Source organism: Rhinatrema bivittatum, chromosome 1, assembly GCF_901001135.1.
Source record: "Rhinatrema bivittatum chromosome 1, aRhiBiv1.1, whole genome shotgun sequence".
Classification (NCBI taxonomy): domain Eukaryota; kingdom Metazoa; phylum Chordata; class Amphibia; order Gymnophiona; family Rhinatrematidae; genus Rhinatrema; species Rhinatrema bivittatum.
Genome location: NC_042615.1, coordinates 38,280,254 through 38,304,094, shown reverse-complemented (window position 1 = coordinate 38,304,094; position 23,841 = coordinate 38,280,254). Strand labels below are relative to the sequence as shown.

The 23,841-nt window shown below is 43.8% G+C and overlaps 1 protein-coding gene across 1 annotated transcript in view; it reads left to right on the top strand.

Moving 5' to 3' along the window:
- Positions 1 to 23,841, top strand: part of CLGN (calmegin) — a 629,426-nt gene that overhangs the window by 145,378 nt on the left and 460,207 nt on the right. Inside the window, 1 exon segment of the mRNA XM_029603388.1 lies at positions 12,756 to 12,814. Coding sequence (XP_029459248.1) covers positions 12,756 to 12,814 — 59 coding nt within the window.

The following is a 23,841-nucleotide window of genomic DNA, read 5'->3' as shown; positions in this document are numbered from 1 at the left end:
TTTCTTGAAGGTCTTCCCTAATAGCACTAGCTGTGAGCCATGCTAGCCTCTGAGCTGCAACCGCTGTAGCTGAAGCTCTAGAAGAATTTTCGAAGCCTTCGTAAACTGCTTACAGTAGGTGTCGCGAGCCTTCCTCCATGTCCTGGAGAGGAGGTGGAATTGGTTCCACAGTAGAGGACAGTAGACCCTTAGTCACTTGGATGCATTCATACATGTATTGTATCATGTAGAATTGGTGACTGTGTATTCGTGCCGCCAGCATGGAGTTTTGGTAGAGTTTTCTTCCAAACTCGTCCAGTGTTCGATTATCCCTTCCTGGAGGATAGGAGGCATGTGTCTTTGATCTCTTGGACAGCTGCATAGCGGATTCTACCACTATGGATGTATGTGGTAGTTGTGGCACAGTATAGTGAGATGAGTTTGGCATATGGAACTTCAGATCAGTTTTCCGTGACACTGCAGAAAAAGGGCGTGTGGGGTTTCCCACGATTTTCAAAGGACAGTACTTCATGTTGATGAAGTGATGCCGGTTCTCCTGGAGTATCGAAAATCTTCAGAAGACCAAGTGTTTCAGACCTTGGGTCAGGTAGCTTTTGGACATCTAAGTGGAGGATGGTTCCAAGTTTATCCAAAAACTTTGGGTTGGATAAATCTTCAGGAGGAGAGTAAGGCTCCTGTGGTTGATCTGGTGGATCTGAAGGATATCCGGTCAAGGAAGAGTGTGATAAGTGAGTAGATGGATGGATGCTTGTGAACAGGCGAGTAATTTACCAAGAGTTTCGGTGAGTGCTCTGGTTGTATAGGGATTTCTTCCCCTTCTTGTGGTTCAGGAGAACTGGGGGAGGATACATTTTGGTAATTGGAAGGAGGATTGAAGGGGGAGTCAAAGAACCCTGATAGTGCCTCAGATAAATTAGAGAAAGCCTGTTGAGCCGATGGAGGCATCTTTGGATGTGGAACCTCCACTGGAGATGATGGGGTGTTGTCAAGTCAGGATCTAAAGGTAGGATCTTAGAACCTGGAACCTGACTTCGGTGATCCTCTGTCACCTTCTTTACTGGTGGTTGAGGAGTGTTCTCATACCAAGGGTGTGCATACGTTTGTGCTGATGATCGTGAGAATGAGGAAGATGATGTCCGGGAAGAAGAAATCCTTACTACATCCCTTTCTGAGCCAGAGGATAGTTTTGAGGTCTTTGTATGCTGAGATGAAGTAGAATCTGAAACATTACACTCGGATGCACGACCTCTTTTATGTGTGTGGAGATGTTTATGACCCTTTGTGGAGGTAGCATGTTTTTCTATGGGTATGTGATGTCTCATGTCTCTTCCTTGAGGAGTCAGATCTATGTGTGTGCGTTGGCGTTGATTCCAGTGATGTTAAGTGTCTGGAAGAGTGCCTACCTTACGCTTCGAATGTGCTGGCTTTGAGTTCTCTGTGGTGTGCATCGACTATTGCGCTGGTCTCGACGCCATTTGTGTCTGCTTTGTCTGATGCTTGTGCCTCGATAGTGACTGCTTCGACTCATTTCGATTTTGATGCTCTATGCGTCAAGTGCTTCCGGTGTCATTTTCGCGAGGCATCGAGTGCCTGAGGCGACGGTGGGCCAGATCCCTGGGAACCGCTTGGGGTCGGGTGAGTGAGTAAACTCCATTCCCCTTTATCTGTTAGTCACTTTGACTCTCCAGGCCTGGAGCATTTTGGGTCTAGGGACGACGCTCTCCTCGTGGTTGGGGGTTGAATCTTTGACAGGCCCAGCGAGGAGTGACCTTCGGGGGGGGGGGGGGGGGGCATACGAGCCACCTGTTGTAGGCCTTGAATCTTCTGGGCCCACTGACGCCGGGCCCACAGAGACATTCGGCTGCAGTTTTCGTAGTTAGCCTGGATGTGCTTGGGCCCGAGGCACCGGTAACATCGATCATGTCCGTCTGTCACGGACATGATCTTACCGCATGTGCACAGCTTAAATCCCAGCTGATGGCTCTGTTTTTTCGACATTTTAAGATTGCTGAAGAGAAAGTACGCTCGGCGTGCGATCCCGCGCACGGAAAAAAACAGACTGAGGAGAATCTGTTACTTTCCTGCTTGGGAACACACGCACAGCCGCATAGGATGCAAAACTTTAACCTCTTCTTAAGAAGCTCCGCCTCCCACCTGATGGACAGTTCCCATGACAGCATGGCTAATTCAAACCTGTTATCAATGGGAAAAGCTGTTTTGAGAAGGTACAGTTGAATAAAGCAGTACTTGAAGACCTGTCTGCTGTATGGGACCACATATCACAATTTAGACTACCCCTCTAATTATTCAAGATATATACTCATGCCTTAAACATCCTTTGTATTTATCCACGTCCTGTTGACGAGTTATTATTATTATAGTCTATGTAATATTTAAATTTGTATTATTTATTTATATTTTTATATGATATGTTATATGTTACTCATATGTTAAGAAACGCTGTTTAATGTAACGCCTTTATTGCGACAGTTTTGTTCTATGTAAACCGACCTGATTCGATACTTGTATTGAGAATGCCGGTATATAAAAATCCAAAATAAATAAATAAATAAATAGCTATAAATTAGGACTCTGAGATGACAAACCTTGTTTTGCACTGGTTTGGCTGTTTCATCTAAAAGAGAAGCATAAGTTACATCCAGGGATCCAGGTCTAGCTAGTTGGATGACCTTCGTTTTAGTTTAATTTTAAATAATTTGAGCACAGCTAATGACGGTGGACAGAAAAAAATTATACAGCATTTGTCCTGTGCCTGACTAGGGAGGTTGAAAGTGGAATAGCTTAACAGAAATATCAAACCCCAAATTCATGAATAAGATTTCCTAACAGTTGTAAGTTGATGTTAAAATATACAAGTGAAAATATGAAACCCTGTCATATACCATAAAGAACAGGGAATGAATCAGATACTGTCCTATAGGCATCCATTGACTCCTGTATTGCAAGAAGGAGGAGAACCACGCCAAAGCAATCCCCAGAATATCCAGGCATGCTAAGCGATTGATCAGTGTGTGATGATTGATGGTGTTGGAAGTTGAGCTAAGCTCGAGAGAGGCAAAGATGACGACATTGCCTTTATCCAAATCCAATCTGAGGTCATCTAAAAAAGCCACAGTATTGATCTTTGAACCGAATCTAACCCAAAACATGGATTGGAAAGTGTCCAGACAATTATGCTTTTTGTGAGAGGGAAGAAGGGGGGGATGGAAAAGAGAACATTCAGACTTCGGGCAGAGACTCATGGCACAACTTGTATTGTTGTCTGGGACTGAGATATCATTCAACTGGCCTTTCTTTGGACTTTAATTTGGGGGAAGGACTAACCTTTGACTTGGAGGGATGGTAGAGAACCCCAGAAGGTCGACTTTTTGTGTCAAAGACCAATGCAAGTTGATCGTGGTGCTTATCAGCACTAGCTTTTCTGCAGCCAGTAACATGCATTATGGGCCATGGTAAACTCGTTTTAACTTGTTTTCACTAAAGTCTTTATGCCCTTTAGTAAACAGAATTGTTTACTCAGGGAATTCTGTGCAACGATATTAAGTCTACTTTCCTTCATGTTTGCTGTCAACTTCTCTCATTCAGGCTTCGTCGGACCCTCACTGCTTCCTCCTTTGGGGTCATGCAAACCTAATCCAATGCAAGATTCTCTCTTCTGTCCTGCATGGGCCAAAGCAGACAATTCAACTCTTTTTCAGTCTGCGTAGGACAGCGCGTCACAGATTCTTTCTTCTAGCTGATAAATGCTATTTTCTGTTTGATAAGCAGGCTGAATTAACCGTGATCTGAGGCTGACTTCATCTGGCAGCACTGAACAGACTCCTCTCCAAGCTAGTAGATCTTTGAGCTCTACTGAGCATGTGTGGGTGTTGCTTAAGAAGCCTCCCCAATTATTTTTGTCCAAACATTGCCCATAAGACCATAAGAAATTGCCATGCTGGGTCAGCCCAAGGGTCCATCAAGCCCAGCATCCTGTTTTCCAACAGAGGCCAAACCAGGCCACAAGAACCTGGCAATTACCCAAACACTAAGAAGATCCAATGCTACTGATGCAATTAATAGCAGTGACTATTCCTTAAGTAAACTTGATTAATAGCCGTTAATGGACTTCTCCTTCATGAACTTATCCAAACCTTTTTTGAACCCAGCTACACTAACTGCACTAACCACATCCTCTGGCAACAAATTCCAGAGCTTTATTGTGTGTTGAGTGAAAAAGAATTTTCTCTGATTAGTCTTAAATGTGCTACTTGCTAACTTCATGGAATGCCCCCTAGTCCTTCTATTATTCGAAAGTGTAAATAACCGATTCACATCTACTCGTTCAAGACCTCTCATGATCTTAAAGACCTCTATCATATCCCCCCTCAGCCATCTCTTCTCCAAGCTGAACAGCCCTAACCTCTTCAGCCTTTCCTCATAGGGAAGCTGTTCCATCCCCTTTATCATTTTGTTTGCCCTTTTTTATACCTTCTCCATCACAACTATATCTGTCAGAGCCATGGCAATATCAGTGGCCCACTTGCAAGCAGTTCCCATGGAGGAGATCTGCAAAGCTGCATTGTGGCGGTCTGTCTCTCTACACATTCACATCCCATTACTGTCTGGACAAGGATGGCAGATGTAACGGTAGGTTCAGCCAATCTGTCCTTAGGAATCTTTTCAAGGTGTAGAATACAACTCTCCCTGCCTAGGGCCCATTGTTTGGGTTCATGCTGTCTCCCCCTCTGTTACCAACAGCATTTAATCCTACTCTCTGTTTCCTGTCTTTTAACTAGTTTGTAATCCACAAACGGACATCACCTCCTGTCCCATGACTTTTTAGTTTTCGTAGAAGCCTCTCATGAGGGACTTTGTGAAACGCCTTCTGAAAATCCAAATACACTAAATATCTACCGGTTCACCTTTATCCACATGTTTATTAACCCCTTCAAAAAAAATGAAACAGATTTGTTAGGCGAGACTTCCCTTGAGTAAATCCGTGTTGACTGTGTTCCATTAAATCATGTCTTTCTATATGTTCTACGATTTTGATCTTAAGAATAGTTTCCACTATTTTTCCCAGCACTGAAGTTAGGCTCACTGGTCTATAGTTACTCTGATCGCCCCTGGAGCCTTTTTTAAATATTGGGGTTACATTGGCCACCCTCCAGTCTTCAGGTACAATGGATGATTTTAATGATAGGTTACAAATTTTAACTAATAGATCAGAAATTTCATTTTTGAGTTCCTGCAGTACCCTAGGATGCATACCATCCAGCCCAGGCATGTATTCAGACTCTCCAGTCATTTTATTTTTTCAGAATCCTTTAACATTTGTTTCTTTTTTGTTGTTTTCTTCAGTTTCCTTATTTTTAGTTGCCTTGCTGCACTACAGCACCTACAATAGCACTTCTCCCTGCTCTGGGGGAAAAAACCCCAAAACTGTTTTGCCTCCTCATAACGTGCGGCAAGAAGGAACCTTCAGAACCTGTGCTGCGATAATGACCCTCATTAGATATTATCCTGGAATTACTCCACTCTATACCCAGGGAATCCGTTATGCCTGTGGACAGATATCCAGCATTCTCAAGGGCACGCCGCTTAGAGGGACTGCGTAAGTATCTCAGAAGCCTCAGTCTATCGACCTTCCACAGTGCAATGTTTTCTTCCTCACTGGAAAACAAATTGAGCAGGATAAATTGCATTAGGACCTTGCGAGACTGGAAGATTGGGCATACAAATGGCAGATGAAATTTAATGTGGACAAGTGCAAGGTGATGCATATAGGGAAAAATGTTGTAGTTACACAATGTTAAGTTCCGTATTAGGAGGTACCCCCAGGAAAAACATCTAGGTGTCATAGTGGATAATACACTGAAATGTCTGCTCAGTGTGCTGCACTGATAGAAATTATTAGGAAGGGAATGGTGAATAAAACAGAAAATGTCATCATGCCTCTTTATCTCTCCATGGTGAAGTTGCACCTTGAGTACTATGTACAGTTCTGGTTGCTGCATCTCAAAAAAAAAAAAAGTTATATAAATATATATAGATAGATAGATATAGTTGCACTGGAAGTGGTACAGAGAAAGGTGACCAAAATGATAAAGGGGATGGAACTGTTCCCCTGTGAGGAAAGGCTAAAGAGGTTAAGGCTGTTCAGCTTGGAGAAGAGACGGCTGAGTTGACAGAGGTATATAAAATTATAAGAGGTCTAGAACAGGTAAATGTGAATTGGTTATTTACTCTTTTGGATAATAGAAGGATTAGGGGGCACTCCATGAAGTTAGCAAGTAGCATATTTAAAACAAATCAAAGAAAATTCTTTTTCACTCAATGCACAATTAAGCTCTAGAATTTGTTGCCAGAGGATGTGGTTAGTGCAGTTAGTGTAGCTGGCTTTAAAAAAAAAAAAATTTGGATAAGTTACTGGAGGAGAAGTCCATTAACTATTAATCAAGTTGACACTTACTGGCATTAGAGGCATAGGATCTATTTAATATTTGGGTACTTGCCAGGTACTTGTATCCTGGATTGGCCACTGTTTAAAACAGCTTTTGTATTGGGGTAAATGATTGAGTAGTCCAGCTGTGGTTAAGTAAAACCACACATGATAATAGCTTGCTGATACCCCTTACATTATTTAGTTATCCTTTTTATGTGATTTTCACTTTGCCTTTTGTAGTGGTTTTGGTTGAATCTGGCAAAGTTTGAGCACCTCTTTTTGCAGTGATTTCTCTGGATATGCCCCATCATACCCAGAACACCTGTCATGTTCAGAGTTTGTGCAAGAGGCGGGGACATCGCTTAACATCCAAGATCCCCCTGCTTGGAAATCTTCGGGCCCCTCCAGTTAGTGGATGTCCTTTCAGATCCACAGCTTTCTCAGTCCACAACAGTCTGATTGCAAGATGAGATTGTGGGTCATGACTGTCTCTGGCTTTGCCACAAATAGGAAGGCACATCTCAATTACAGAGCCCAAAGATCTGAGATTCAAAGTTTAACTGCAGCATCAGTCTTTGTTGAGTCCATTCTGAAAAGGCTGCTAGACAATCTTGTTGAGAGAGGCTTCCTGAGCTCCATGATTATGTCTCATATCTCTGTGCAACAATTCTGTTTTGTGAAATATCCTCATGACTGTAATCCAAAATCTAAAGGGTTTTCTGTGACTTGCAGAAGGAGAGTCTGATTAAACAGAACTGCTTTTATTTGAATGTATTTATTTATTTGAAAGTCTTTTATATACCGAGGTATAGCAAGCTACCTTCACTCCAGTTTACATTTTAACAACTCATTACAGATTAACTGAAATCCTTATTACCTTCTAAGAACAAGCGACATAAACATAATAAGCATAGGTCATGCAGTGTGTGGGTAGTGTACAAACAGTGTACAAATAAGTATTGATACATATGTTACATAATATGGGTGGTTTGGGATTCTCTTTCTATGGTAGAATTGGGGAAGGAACGGGAGGATTATATCTCTGGGATCGGTCAGAGTCAAACTAGATTGAGCAAAAATATTCACTTTTTAGGGGTCTGAGATTGGGTGTGAATAGTTGAGGGAGAGGTTCTCGTAGTAAGATTAGTGCAATTATAATTGGGAGGGATAATGTTTCAGAGCGGTTGCGTTTGGCTTAGCCAACACCATCTGGAAATGACTGTCTGAATTAACCATGTTTTGATTTCCTTTTTGAATGTTTTGAAGTCGCTGAGTGTGCTTAGGTGATCTGGTAAGGAGTTCCATAATTTCGGTCCCGCTATTGAGAAGGCTCTGTTCCTAGTGTTGGAAAGCTTTGCTGAAGAAAGAGTGGGAATAACTAGGTGCAGTTTGTTGGAGGTTCTCGTCGTTCATTGTGATTTGTGTATCTGAATCATGTTATCGAGGGCGGTGTTGTCTGCTTTGTAAATTGCGTTGTGTAGTAATGTTAAAGTTTTTTGAATTTGATTCTTTGTTCGATGTGGTCTGATTTTTTTCTTGCCGGTTAGTACTCTGGCAGCGGCATTCTGTAACAATTGGAGCGGTTTTAGTGTGGATTTTGGAAGGCCAATCAGGAGTGAGTTGCCGTAATCGAGGCTGGTAAAGCTAAGAGATTGAAGGATGGTTCTGAAATCTTGTTGGTGTAGTAGCGGTTTGAGAATGTGAAGTTTATGAAAGCCTTCTTTGGTTTTCGTTGTGATGTTCTTTTTGAAGCTTAATTCATTGTCGATCCAGATCCCGAGGTCCTTTGCATTGTTCTTCAGTTGGATGTTGGTGTTGTCAATTTGTAAGGAAGGCATTGGGGATATTTGTCCTGTGTTATTTCTTTCAATGAGGATGCATTCTGTTTTGCACATGTTGAGGCATAACTTTAGGTGGTTCAGCATGTTTCTAATTGAGATAAGGTGGTTGGCTGTTAGGCTCAATGCATCTTCAGTTGTTGAGGTTATTGGAATGAGGAGTTGAATGTCTTTTGAAGGTAAGAGTGCATTAATCACCTTTTCCATTCTGTCTATGAAATATTAGATCCATTTCGCATGCTTCCTCAGACTCATGTGTAATGTGTAACATGGCTCAGGGCAGGGATCATCCAAGATGATATCCATATGAAATTACTGGATCTGTCCAGTCTCAGTGTCAAATTGAGAAACAGAATATAGTGCTCCAACCTTATTCTTTAGCCCCTTCTCCATTAACAGAAAGAGATCTAGGCGTCATAGTGGATAACATATTGAAATCGTCTGCTCAGTGTGCTGCGGCAATCAAAAAAGCAAACAGAATGTTGGGAATTATTAGAAAAGGAATGGTGAATAAAACAGAAAAGTCATAATGCCTCTATCACTCCATGGTGAGACCGCACCTTGAATACTGTGTACAATTCTGGTCGCCGCATCTCAAAAACGATATAGTTGCGATGGAGAAGGTACAGAGAAGGGCGACCAAAATAAGGGGAATGGAACAGCTCCCCTATGAGAAAAGACTAAAGAGGTTAGGACTTTCAGCTTGGAGAAGACACTGCTGAGGGGGGGATATGATAGAGGTGTTTAAAATCATGAGACGTCTAGAACAGGTAGATGTGAATCGGTTATTTACTCTTTCAGATAATAGAAAGGCTAGGGGGCACTCCATGAAGTTAGCATGTGGCACATTTAAAACTAATCAGATAAAGTTCTTTTTCACGCAACGCACAATTAAACTCTGGATTTTGTCGCCAGAGGATGTGGTTAGCGCAGTTAGTGTAGCTGTGTTTAAAAAAAGGATTGGATAAGTTCTTGGAGAAGTCCATTACCTGCTATTAATTAAGTTGACTAAGAAAATAGCCACTGCTATTGCTAGCAACAGCAACATGGAATAGACTTAGTATTTGGGTTCTTGCCAGGTTCTTATGGCCTGGATTGGCCACTGTTGGAAACAGGATGCTGTGCTTGATGGACCCTTGGTCTGACCCAGTATGGCTTGTTTTTATGTTCTTAATCTCTTTACAGGCATCGATTCCAGCCTTTTCAGTAGTACCTCCTTCTGTAACTTCCAGCCCAATGTCAACAGGCACCTCTGGCCAGACCCCAGCAGCATGCACATAGTTAGCCTAAGACTACAGCACATACCAGGACATTTGTTTTTGATCCCTCTGAACTCTGTACTGTAGTAACATCGTGTGTCCCCTGGTCTTTGGACCTTTTGAAAGATTGAACAACTGAGTAACATTTACTCATTCCATCCCACTCATTATTTTATAGACCTCTATCATATCTCCCCTCAGCTGTCTCTTCTCCAGGCTGAAGAGTCCTTGCCTCTTTAGCCTTTCTTCATCTGGGAATTGTTCATTCCCTTTTTCACTTTGGTTTCTATACTAGTGTCTCTGCTCTCACTGACATCAACTTTACTCTACCATTTTGAACTATCATCCAGGTTTCTGAGGCTAGTGGTAAAACCTATTGCATTCTTCAGGATGGAGCACTGCTTTGTGCTCTTCCTAAACAAGTCTCGCTAGTGAAGAACACGTCCTTGAAAGGAAGGGGTGCTTACACAGGACAATTCCGATCCTAGCACACCTGATTTCATGAGAAGAGCCACTATCAGATCAATCTACTGAAATCAAGGCCGATCAGATATGTTTTATCAACATTTGCACATCATCTTCAAGGGAAAAGTATCTTAATTGGAACAGCCTTCCAGGTTCCTGTATTTTACGTTGTCAAACAGGGAGGTACTAAATCCCGGCCTTTCTATAAGGAGATGTTCTAGATTTAGAATTGTTCAGTGAGATATTGGCCTATCCTACAAGCCACCTACATTCCAGGAATTTTCAGCACACTGCTGGACCGTATCACAAGAGTTTCTGCAACTGCTCATGTGATCTTTGACAGACAACAGCTGATCAATCGGGGACAAGCTTCATGGATGCTTTTCCCCAATACCTCTGAGTACCAGATAATGCAAAAGCTGCTGCAAGACCATGCTTGCTTGATTCTTATAATTCCAGCATAGCTCAAACATCTCGTACAATTTTCCAGCAGTGCCCCCGTATAGCTGGGATACAAGAATGCTTGGAGGGTGAATTCTTTGTAGTAGTTATCTCTTATCCTAGAGCGATCGAAAATGTTTGGTGCTGGCTACAAAACCATCCACAAGAAAGAACCATACTTTCAAATGGATCAAATATTCCAAGAAGACCAACAGAAAAAACCTTGGGATCATTTTCTTGTTAGCCCAAATGATTGCTGACATGCTTGTCCCTCTTCTTCGATTTGGGACTCACCATTTTGTCAGTTAAAGTTCATCCAAGTGTTTTAGTGGTTTACCATGTTAAAGTATTTGCTAAACCCATCTCTACTTATTGACATAGTCCGTGCTGAAGCCCTGGATGGGCTAGATGTCTTCATTTTATGACAGTGGCCATTACTCATGGGTTGAGCCCATGGGTTCAGGTGGCTGCTAAGAATTCCCAGTGGTTGCAGGAAACAGGATGGACTGGATTTCAGGATAGGAACTGGCTAAAGCAGGATCAGGAACCAGGGACTTCCACCAAGGCAAGATCAGAGATACAGATTGGGCCAGAGACCAACAGCTGAACTAATAGTACTTCTGCAGGGCAGCCCCCAGCTGAGCTGTTGGATTAGTAAAGATGTGGTAGACAGGACTTCCTTATATACTACAGTCTATTAGGGCCACACCTACTGCTAGTCCAATAACGATCCTTAGTGGGCAGTGGTTCTTGTCTTTTCTTCTCCTGAACATTACCAGGAGGTCTTTGCAGTTTTAGTAACTGTGGTTCTGTTGTCAAATTCTCCGCCTCTGAACTCCCGAGGCTGTGGGTTCAAATACCACTGCCCCTGGCACTCATCCACTGATATTGAGGCTTGTGCCACATTAAGCCCCAGGACAATAACCTTCACTTCCATGGGACTGGAATGCATCATTTCTTAACTCTTGAAGCCACCTTTTGGATTCTTTCAAGTTCCTGACATGGAATGTAGCGTTACTCATCGTAATTGTTTCAATGACGGGAGTCATCAAGCTCCAACCTTATGTCCGTCCAATATAGACCATACATGCCTTTCTTCCATGATTGTGCAGTCCTTCCCATGCACTTGTAACTTGAACAAAAGGTTGGTTGTCTTGACTCTCCATATCACTCAATCAATCATACTATATATCTTTTTTTTCTAAGACCATATATTCATAAGAGAGAAAGCTTTGTTCTTCAGATTACAGCAGAGCCTTCATCTAGTATAAGAAAAGAATTTGATTGCATTGCCAGGTTTTACATATAGTCGTCTCCCATATGACACTAGCAGACTTGGCATCAAAGTTTGCCAATGTGCATTATCTATCTTGATAGCGAAATGTGTTAAGCTCTGCTACACTTTAGCAGGATTGCAGATCACAATTTTGATCAAAGCTTATCCATTCAGAGCTCTGGCTTCTACTGTTAATTATCTTAGTGTACTATCCTGAGTACATTTTCAAAGCTGCAACCTCATCAGTTCACACCTTTCTGTTCCATTGCTGGCTGATCAGCCTCTCAAGGACTGACTTTAACATCTGACAAGCAGTTTTGTATAACCTGTTCTTGCAGTAGTCTGTTCTCCATGATGGAGGTCTAGATTGCTTGTATAGTAAATGCTCAGCTGCAGCCCTCAACTTAGGACTCCCTACAGATCATAGCTAATTCGACCTGCTTATTGATGGAAAAAGCTTGTTTGCTTACCATAAACGGTGTTTTCTGTAGATTCCAGGATGAATTAGCCATGAGATGCCCACTCTCCTCCCTGGAGACTTGACTGCATGACCAGTTAGCTTTGAAATAATATGAGAAGGCTTCTGAGGCAACGCCCATGCAGGAGCTGCCAATCATGCTCAGTAGAGCTAATTCTTCTAGCTTGGAGAGACGAGTCCGTTCAGTGCCACCAAATGATGTCACCCATAGATCATGGCTAATTCATCCTGCTATTTACGGAAACACTGTTTACGGTAAGCAAACTTGCTTTCCTTCCTTTCTTCTGGCCTGCAGAGCTATTGCTATTTCCTGGTCCTTGTGCCTAATTCTATGGGGCAATTGCAGAATTCACCATAGGAGGTGATTTCTGAACAATGCCTAATTCCTCCAGGAGTACAGTGTTTAAACATGGTATAATAATGAACATTAATGCATGCTTTTAATATTCTTTACTAAATAGGTGCTATAGTAGGAAGTAAGAAGTTCAGCCTCATGGTACATTATATTTCTGAATACAATTTACTCTTTAAACATGTATTTTATTTATAGATGGGTGTTTTCTAAAATGAAGAAGGATGACACAGATGATGATATTGCTAAATATGATGGTAAGAATTTAAATAATATCCTTTTTTAGACTTGCTTTCTTTTCTTTAATCATTCCATTTTCCTTTGCATTTAGTTTTAACAATTTGCATATAAAACTTTTGTATGAAAGCTAGAGCATAGTAGTCCCATGATGTTATGAAGGCAATTAGTTAATAGACCCAAAAGTTATTGATTGATAAATGTCTAGTAAAACAAAATAGTGACTATAGAAAATCTATACCCCTTTGAACATTTTTCTCATTTTGTTGGCAGTGTATCAGACTAACATCATTTTAAATGAGTATTTCTCACAGGACAAGCAGGATGGTAGTCCTCACATATGGGTGACATCACAGGATGGAGCCCAATCATGGAACACTTTTGTCAAAGTTTCTAGAACTTTGACTGGCACCTACTGGGCATGCCCAGCATTGCATTAAACCTGCAGCCAGCAGGGGTCCCTCTTCAGTCTTCTTTTTTTCCGCGCAGCAGTAGCCATGCGGGTTAGAGCTCCACAGAGATTCCTGACAGGAATTTTCCTCACGGAATTACTAAAAACTTTCATACCCTACAGGGGTCCCTCTTTCGAATTTTTTATTCCGCAGTACTCCGGTAAGTTTTTTACTTGTTTTCGGTCGATTCCAGTCTAGTTTGGCCCTTGTGGCCTACTGGCCGTCTACCGCACCGCGGCTCAATTTTTCAAAGGCCATGGCATCTGGGTTCCTTCTGTGCCCTGACTGTACTCGCACCATGTCCATAACAGACCCTCATAAAGTCTGTGTAATGTGCCTCGGGTGCGAGCATGATGTTCTGACTGGCACCAAATGTGCCTTAATGACACCAAAAGGTCGCAAAGCCAGAATGGAGAAAATGGACCTTCTCTTCCGTTCTCAAACTCCGGCGCAGTCTATTGCATCGACCTCGTCTGAACCGGCACCGTCCACTTCACGCCAGCATCGGACACCGGCCAGTGACCGTCCGGCGTCAACATCTTCCCGGCCATCGATTATCTCTACTCCCCCTCAGGACCAAGGGGATCGTAGAGAGAAACATCGGCATAGATGCCGGAAGCCTCAGACCATCGATGAAGGAAAATCATCGACTTCGCCATCATCCGAGCCGCCATCGAAGAAACCCTGTCCAGAAAAGGCATTGACCCTTTCTGGCACCGGATCACCGAGGCAACCCTCACCCGGACGGGTATCGGGAGCCACGACTCTGCCTTTAATGGTGATCCCTCCGGCTATGCCTCTGCCTCATTCTCCCCTTCTGGAGACGGGGCTGATTGCTCCAGGTCTCCGTGAAGAACTGGATTGGATGGTTAAGGAGGCCATCGATAAGGCGATGCACAAATTCCAAGCTCCCCTGGCACCGAAACCTGTGCCGGTTGCAGAACCAACCACCGATCCCATTCTGGCAGCACTGGCACTACTGCTTTCGAAGATGGAAGCGCTTATAGCCGCCTTTCCACTGATGGATCCCTGATCACTGATGGCTCCGATGCCTTCTCCACTTAACTCTTTCATCGGGAGGAGAAACACCGTTCTGTCTTCCTCCATCGGGAGTCCTGCCAATGCCTCAGCCATTGATGCCGATGCGGCCATCAGCGCCACCGATCCATCCATCGATGCCCTCGATGCCTTCATCGGTGCCTCCAGTACTTCCCTCGATGCCTTCAGAGCCTAGACCAGGACCTTCAGGAATACCATCATCCCTTCCTTCTCAGGTTCCTCGGGGGGGACAGGTGCTGATCCCTATGACACCTGGACTGACTATTCATCTCCAGACACGGATGATTTACCATCGCCACCTTCTCCTACTGAAAGCAGGAAGGGTTCTCCTCCAGAGGACTTGTCCTTCATAAATTTTGTGAAGGAAATGTCTGAACTGGTTCCCTTCCAATTACAGACTGAACAAAGATGAAAGACACCAAATGATGGAGCTATTATAATTCCTGGATGCTCCCAAGGAAATAACCTCAATCCCTATTCATCAGGTTCTTTTGGATCTTCTCAAAAAGAATTGGGAACACCCTGGTTCGGTAGCTCCAGTCAACCGAAAGGCAGATACCACTTACTTAGTCCAGTCAGCCCCAGGGTTTCAGAAACCTCAACTGGATCACCAATCTGTGGTTGTAGAATCTGCCCAAAAGAGGGCACAATGCTCAAAACACCACTCTTCCTTCCCCCCAGGTAAGGAGCAGAAATTCCTGGATGTCATTGGCCGGCGTGTCTTCCAGGGATCAATGCTCATCTCTCGGATCGCCTCTTACCAGCTATATATGACCCAGTATAACAGGGTCTTATTCAAGCAGATACAGGACTTTGCAGAGTCCCTGCCTCAGCAATTCCAGGAACAGCTACAAACCCTGGTTCACAAGGGTTTTGAAGCAGCGAAACATGAAATAAGGTCCTCTTAAGATATCTTCGACACTGCTTCCAGGGTATCTGCAGCTGTTATTTCTGCAAGAAGATGAGCCTGGCTTAAAACTTCGGACTTGCGCCCTGAAGTACAAGACAGATTGTCCGATCTGCCTTGCATAGGAGACAATCTCTTTGGCAGTGGATGGTGGCAGATCTCAAGGAGCATCATGAGACCCTTCGCCAACTCTCTGTGATGCCTTCTGAGTATTCCTCCAAACAGCCATTCAGGAAGACACTAAAAAGTTGTTCTTCCGTCCAAAGAAGTCCTATCCACCACCGTCTAGAGGTCGTTCCATGAGACCTTTCCAGAAGGCCCAGTCTCGTCAACCTCGGAAACAAAAGCCACAAGCAGCTCCTCAGCCGGGCCCTGCTTCCGGTTTTTGACTCCTTCATAGAGAGCAGCAGCCAGCTTCCACTGCCACAGATACTAGTAGGAGGTCGATTGTGCCATTTCAACGACATGTGGCACAAAATCACCTCAGACCAGTGGGTCCTTGCCATAATCTCTCAAGGCTATCACCTGAACTTTGTCCATCCCACTGGATTCCCCACCTCAGCTGACGTGGGGAACATCCAACCACTCATTACTCCTGGAACAGAAGGTCTCCCTCCTCCTAAAGTCCAGAGCAATAGAACCAGTGCCCTACTCCCAACAGGGCCTAGGATTCTATTCCTGGTACTTTGTCATCCCCAAAAAATCAGGAGGTGTTCGTCCAATTCTGGACCTACATGCTCTCAACAAGTACCTCCAACGAGAAAAGTTCAAGATGGTAAACTTGGGTTCCCCCCTTCCTCCTCTGCAAAAAGGAGACTGGCTCTGCTCTCTAGACTTCCAGGACGCGTACACACACATTGCAATAAATCCATCTCATCGCAGATTTCTGAGGTTTCTGGTAGACCCCAAGCACTATCGGTACCGAGTGCTACCATTCGGCCTGGCATCTGCACCACGAGTCTTCCGCAAGTGCCTCATAGTAGTAGCAGCCTTCCTCAGGACTCAAGGTGTTCACGTCTACCCCTATCTCGATGATTGGTTGATCAGGGCTCCCACTCAGCAAGGTGCTCTGTCGTCCCTACATCTCACCTTACACACTCTGATTTCGCTAGGATTTCTCATCAACTACGCGAAATCCTGCTTAGTCCCATCTCAAACTTTGTCCATCATAGGGGCAGACTTGGACACCTTTCAAGCAAAGGCATTTCTGCCTCGACAGCGAGCTCTTGCACACCAGCTACAGTCTCAGCACCGCTCGCCCGCATGCCACTTTCTCACCCTGCTGGGACACATGGTGTCCTCAGTACAGGTTACCCCAATGGCCCGCTTGGTCATGAGTGTCATGCAGTGGACTTTAAGGTCACAATGGACTCAATCCATCCAAGCATTATCGACTATTGTCCACATCACCGACCCACTTCGTCAGTCTCTAGCCTGGTGGAAAAATCAGATCAATCTCTTCCAAGGCCTACCCTTCCTGGCTCCAGACCCTCAAATAATTCTCGCCACCGATGCTTCCAACCTCGGTTGGGGAGCACATGTCGCCAATCTACAGACCCAAGGAGCTTGATCTCCAGAGGAAGCCAAACACCAAATCAATTTCCTGGAGCTACGAGCAATCAGATATGCTCTCAGTGTATTTCGGGATTGTCTGTCCAACCAAGTCATCCTAATTCAGATGGACAACCAGGTGGCCATGTGGTACATCAACAAACAGGGAGGAATGGGCTCCTACTTACTGTGTCAGGAAGTGGCACAGATATGGGTGGAGGCCCTCTCCCACTCGATGTACCTCAGGGCCACCTACTTGCCGTGAGTGGACAATGTATTGGCAGACAAGCTGAGTTGTGCCTTTCAACCACACGAGTGGTCCCTCGACCCCACAGTAGCGGACTCAAATATTCCAACGTTGGGGTTATCCCCACATAGACTTCTTTGCGTCACCTCAAAACTGCAAAGTAGAGAACTTTTGCTCTCTCACTTGCAGCCAACACTCACAGCCAAGAGATGCGTTCTCCCTTTCATGGGCAACCGGTCTCCTATATGCATTCCCTCCATTTCCACTTCTCTCAAAGACTCTCGTGAAGCTACATCAGGAAAAGGGAACCATGATCCTGATAGCACCTCACTGGCCACGCCAAGTGTGGTTTCCAATCCTTCAAGACCTCTCCATTTACAGGCACATTCCTTTGGGAAAGGACCCGCTTCTGATCTCTCAGAACGACTGGTGCCTTCGACATCTGAATCTTCAGGCTTTGTCCCTGACTGCCTGGATGTTGAAAGGTTAATTCTTCAGCCACTCAACCTTTCGGAGCCTGTTTCCCGTGTCCTGATTGTTTCACGGAAGCCTTCCACAAGAAAATCTTACCTTTACAAATGGAATAGATTTAAATCATGGTGTTTTGCTCAATCCCTTGATCCTTTTACCTGTTCCACCACGAAGTTTCTGGACTATCTCTGGCACTTCTCGGAATCAGGTCTTAAAACTTCTTCCATCAGAATGCATGTCAGTGCGGTAGCTGCCTTCCATAAAGGTGTCGGGGATGTTCCTATTTCAGTACAACCCCTTGTAACACGATTTCTTGAAGGGCTTGCTCCACCTCAAGTCTCCACTGTGCCCTCCGGCCCCTTCTTGTGAGCTCAATCTGGTTTTGGGTCAGCTAATGAAACCACCATTCGAGCCTCTCCAATCCTGTGATCTTTGTTATCTCACATGGAAAGAGATTTTTCTCCTGGCAATCACATCCGCTCGCAGAGTTAGTGAGTTATAGGCTCTAGTTACTTATCCGCCTTAAACTAAACTTCTGCACGACCAGGCAGTACTCCGCACTCACCCTTTATTCTTGCCTAAGGTAGTATCGGAGTTTTACATTAATCAATCCATTATACTACCTACCTTCTTTCCCAGGCCCCATTCCAATTCAAGAACAGGCTCTGCATACCCTTGACTGTAAACGGGCTCTAGCGTTCTATCTAGACTGTACAACTGCCCACAGGAAAAGCACTCAACTGTTTGTCTCTTTCCATTCCATCAAACTGGGGCAGCCTGTGGGTAAGCAGACTCTCTCCTCCTGATTAGCGGACTGCATATCCTTTTGCTATCAGCAAGCAGGCATTCCATTTCAAGACTGTGTTAAAGCACACTCTGTCAGGGTCATGGAAACTTCAATAGCACACCTACGCTCTGTACTGCTTCCTGATATTTGTAGGGCTGCTACCTGGAGTTCTCTCCATACCTTCACAGCCCATTATTATTTGGACATGGCTGGAAGACAAGATTCCATCTTCGGCCAATCTGTCTTGCGCAACCTTTTTGCAACTTGATGTACCAACACCCTTCCGCCTACCCGTTAGGGTTCAGGATGCCCTCTGCCAAATTCCACCTCAGTTGTTGTCTGTTGCACGCCTTTGGGTACATTTGGTGCATACTCTGACATCCTCAGCTCGGTACTCACCCATATGTGAGGACTACCATCCTGCTTGTCCTGTGAGAAAGTAAACGTTGCTTATCTGTAACGGATGTTCTCACAGGACAGCAGGATGGTAGTCCTCACGAAACCTGCCTGCCACCCCCCCCGGTGTTGGGTTCGTTACGTTTTATTATTTTATTTTTTGGCACTTCCTATAGCTATAAGCAAGACTGAAGGGGGACCCCTGCTGGCTGCAGGTTTAGTGCCATGCTGGGCATGCCCAGTAGGTGCCAGTCAAAGTTCTAGAAACTTTGTCAAAAGTGTTCTGTGATTGGGCTTCATCCTGTGTCATATGTGAGGACTAACATCCTGCTGTCCTGTGAGAGCACCTATAACAGGTAAGCAACATTTGCTTTTTTTTCTCCTCATCAACATGCCATACTCTATACTTTTAAGAGCCAAAATTGTCGTATTGTGGGACCAAGTATATGTATATCCAAAAAAATAAAACTGAAATATATTTGGATGTCTCCAACACCCCCACTCCCCCCCAAGTCACTACTGAATAGAAACACCTTTTGGCAGCAATTACAACTGTTTGTCTGATATGTCTCCATAGCTGCACACCTATATTTTTCAGTATTAGACCATTCTTCTTTACAGAACTGTTCAAATTTTTTCAAGATCCTTGGGGAATTTTGGACAACAACCCTGTCTTTTTTTTTTTTTTTTTTTTTTTTGTAATTTAATATTTATAAGGCAGGATATCATAACAATATTGCATTCTTAAATATTTGCCCAAAAATATAACAATGAGAACAAGAACAATATAATAAAATATTTGAAGGAATAGCAATAAAACGACTCCGGTGTTTTTTATTTACACTCCCGCTTCCCTTCTCACACCCCCCTGTCCCATTAATTTGGTAACTTACAAATTTTTAAACAGAAGTGTGGATTCCCCAGCAGCATACATGCAATATGATATTGAGCAGCTTGCGTAGATCAGCAAGAATAGACATTGCCTTTGAAACCACGCCATAAGTGCCTGTCATATGCCCCCCTCCATGCTGCAATATTTACCCCCCTCTCCCCCTAACGGTTCCCACCATTCAACCCCATAAATAGCCTCCCTCCTCTCAGAGATGGGTGTTTGCCAGTTAACAGCCAATGTGTGTATGTACTTTGCTACATCTTTATGTGTTCTTAGAATTTCCCTCCTGCGCTGCCAACCAGGTATTGTACAAATCCTAAGGTTTTTTTCAAAATTCAGAATTCCATCCATGAATGTAGGTAGTAAGCTTGTTCATGTAGACTCTAGCTAACTTCAACCGCACATTCACCTTTAGTGGTGTAACAGTCTTATGCCACCAAGCTGCTAGTTCACACATTGCTGCAGCTATAATATGTAGGATCAGGCGCCAAACTTGTAAGACCATACGAAATTGCCATGCTGGGTCAGACCAAGGGTCCATCAAGCCCAGCATCCTGTTTCCAACAGAGGTCAAACCAGTGAGGAATCAATACAAAGAATAGCCAAGAGTCCTTTAAAAATCCGTTTATTAGTTGCCCGACTCTAGGCCTGAGTTTCGCCCAACAAAGGGCTGCTTCAGGGGCTATAAAGTAAATAAATAATACAAATTAATAATTTACATTAAAAAAATTAAATTAGTTAAAACCAGACGTCCAACCAGCTCAACCTAAGCAATTTTTTTTTACAGAAAAACAGTGATCATAAGAAATATAAAACTAATTTATGTATACACACTATAAATTAGAATAATGTGTATATAATAATCCTCTTCGCCGTTGCCGTCGACCACGCGGCATGCCGCCCACCCAGCTCGAGTCGGCCCTCCCCGTGCGATCGGCGCCGGCCCATCGGGGCCAGGGGAGGTGGACCCGAGATAAGGCTCCCGAGGCCAAAAAAAAAATCAGGCAAGGGATTTCCTTTTTTTAAACAAACAAAAAAATAAAAGCGACCCGCGCTACCCGGCAAGCCCGCCCCCCGGAAGGCCCGACGTCACGACCGGCTCCCCGAAGGCCCTTTAAAGGGCAGAAAAACCTCCGGACTCGCTCTCTTCGCTGTTGCCGTCGACTACGCGGCACGCCGCCCACCCAGCTCAAGTCGGCCCTCCCCGCGCGGCCTGCCCCTTTGTGCGCTCCCTTCGTGTGCTACAGTCTTTGAAGTTTTACCCACAGATCTTTCCACAGCTTTCAGCAACCTACCAGCCCCTGACGTCATTCGCCCAGCACTCTGCCTCTGACATCATTCATCCAGCACTCAGCAATCAACCAGTCTCTGACTTCATTCATCCAGCACTCAGCAATCAACCAGTCTCTGACTTCATTCGCCCAGCACTCAGCAACCAACCAGTCTCTGACTTCATTCGCCCAGCACTCAGCAACCAACCAGTCTCTGAATTCATACGCCCAGCACCCCTGCCTTAAAAAAAAAAATAAAAAAAAATTCTTCTTCTGACAAATATTTATACTTGGCCTAAATTCTGCTGACAGATTTCATACTACAGCAGCTGATTAAAACTAGGCCAACCTCTTTCACCATGAATACTTCCCACATTCTAATTCTCAAATACTCAAACTTCTCCACCAATAGTATGAGAACTAAGCTTAACACCTCATACTACAATTCACTCATTCCAATTATGACTTCTCCCATCACACAAATCATAGGATTAATAACTTTCTCAATCCTACTGCTGAACACACAATCCCTTATAAAAAAGGCCACCATACTAGGTGATATACTTATTGATGAATCCCCCGATATATGTGCAATTACTGGGACCTGGTTTAAATGCTCAGATGTCTCCATAATAAATCAACTACCAACGGACTTATACAATATTTTCTCAATTCCGAGACTGAAAAAGAAAGGAGGCGGACTTCTACTGGCTGCAAAAAAGAAATACAATCTCACTCTGCAACCCACCTCACCTCTTCACAAAATTGAGATTGGGCTCTTTAAATCAAAAGACCTACAAATTTGTTTAATCTATGCTCCCCCTAGCATATTGGAAAAAAATCCTTCACTACTTACAGAATATATTACTAAACACATTGACATCAACATACCGGCCATCATCCTAGGAGACCTAAACCTCCATTTCGACCGCTCTCCTCTCACCCCAGCATGTGAAGCCACACTTTCTACGCTAAATGCCCTCGGATTTAAACAAATGGTCTCTGGCCCCACACACAAGGCAGGACACATCCTGGATGTTATTTTCACGAACTCGCTCTTACGTACTGAACACCCCCAATGCACCCCCATACCCTGGTCAGACCACTACTGAGTTGACACTCACTGCACATTCAACTGCAACCCCCACATGCCACCCACTAAGAAAAGAACAATAAATTTTAGAAAAAAATGCAAAACTGAAGACATTATTGAGGCGATTACAGAGGATCTCCATAAACTAGACCTCTCTGACGCCAACTCCGCCTGTTCCTCTTGGCATCAACTTACCAGCAACATTGCAAATCGACTCTGTCCACTAATAACGAAGGAGGTCGGCGCTGAGAAGAAAGATAAAAAACCCTGGTACACCACAGACCTTAGAATAATGAAACTCGAACTTCGCAAATTGGAAAAGAAATGGCGCAGAAACCAGGATACTGCACAACTACAAAAATACAAATCTCTACTACACCAGTATCGTAAAACCACAGATGAAGCCAAGAAAAACTACTATACAGCAAGAATCCATCAATACCAGTTCAACCCGCGGGCCTTCTTCCAATATGTCTCTAGTATAATCACCCCACCTATAAACACCAACCCAGACAATGAAGATAAAAACATGTGAGAAGCTAGCCACCTACTTCCACAACAAGGTTGCTAATATCATGACTCGCTTCACTATGCCCTCTCCAACAGTATCCCTAATGACAACTAACTCCATAAGCACCTCAGTCACACTCACAAAATTCGAAGCAACGACAGCATCAGAAATTGAAACGATCCTCAAAAAAATCAAACCAGCCTTACATCCTATTGATATAATGCCAACAAAAACACTACTCGCCATTCCTACAAGAATTGCATCTCCCATTACTAATATTATAAACAAATCTATATCGTCTGGTATTTTTCCAACACAGCTCAAGCATGCAATTATAAAACCTACGCTCAAAAAAGCTGACTTGGATCCTTCAGAACCTGCCAACTATCGTCCAGTCTCAAACCTCCCTTTCTTGTCTAAAATTATGGAGAAAGTCATCAACAAACAACTCACAGACTTTCTAGACAAAAATTTATTACTTTTCCCATCACAATATGGCTTCCGTAAGAACCATAGTACAGAAACTCTGCTAGTGTCCCTCTCTGATTCTATTCTAAAAACCCTTGACACTGGTCATTCCTACTTACTGGCTCTTCTCGATATCTCTTCCGCATTTGACACTGTAAACCACAACACCCTCCTTTCCCGCCTCTCACAGATTGGCATTGTAGGCACGGCTCTATCCTGGCTCCAATCTTTCCTGAAGGACAGAACATACAGTGTTAAAATAGACGACCATGTATCAAAACCCAGAAAACTAGCACAAAGTGTTCCGCAAGGATCTGCTCTTTCATCTACACTTTTTAACATATACCTATCTCCTCTGTCAGCTCCTGGTGAAACTGGATCTCCCACATTTTATATATGCAGATGATGTACAAATCCTCATCCCCATCAATGATTCCCTTCCTAATGCTCTAAAAATCTGGGATACCGCTCTGGTGGAAATAAGAAAAACTACTTACTGAAAACTTCCTGGCAATAAACACTACCAAGACAGAGCTCATCATCATCTCATCCCACAATAACATCTCCTCTAACCCTATTCAACATCCACCACCGGATTCTCTCAAGTTACAGCAAGTCCGCAGCCTTGGCGTTATCATCGACAATCAGTTCTCATTAAAGAAATTCATTACGGCTACAATCAAAAACGGATTTTTCAAGCTACATACTCTAAAAAGAATTAAACCGCTTCTACATCCACATGACTTCCGGACAGTTTTACAAGCTACAATACTGTCAAAACTAGATTACTGCAATGCCATACTACTTGGTCTCCCCAAAAACACCATACAACCACTACAGATGCTACAAAATGCTGCAGCACGCTTACTCACTAATATGCACCGCCAAGAACACATCACTCCGGCTCTCATGTTCCTTCATTGGCTTCCAGTAGCATCTAGA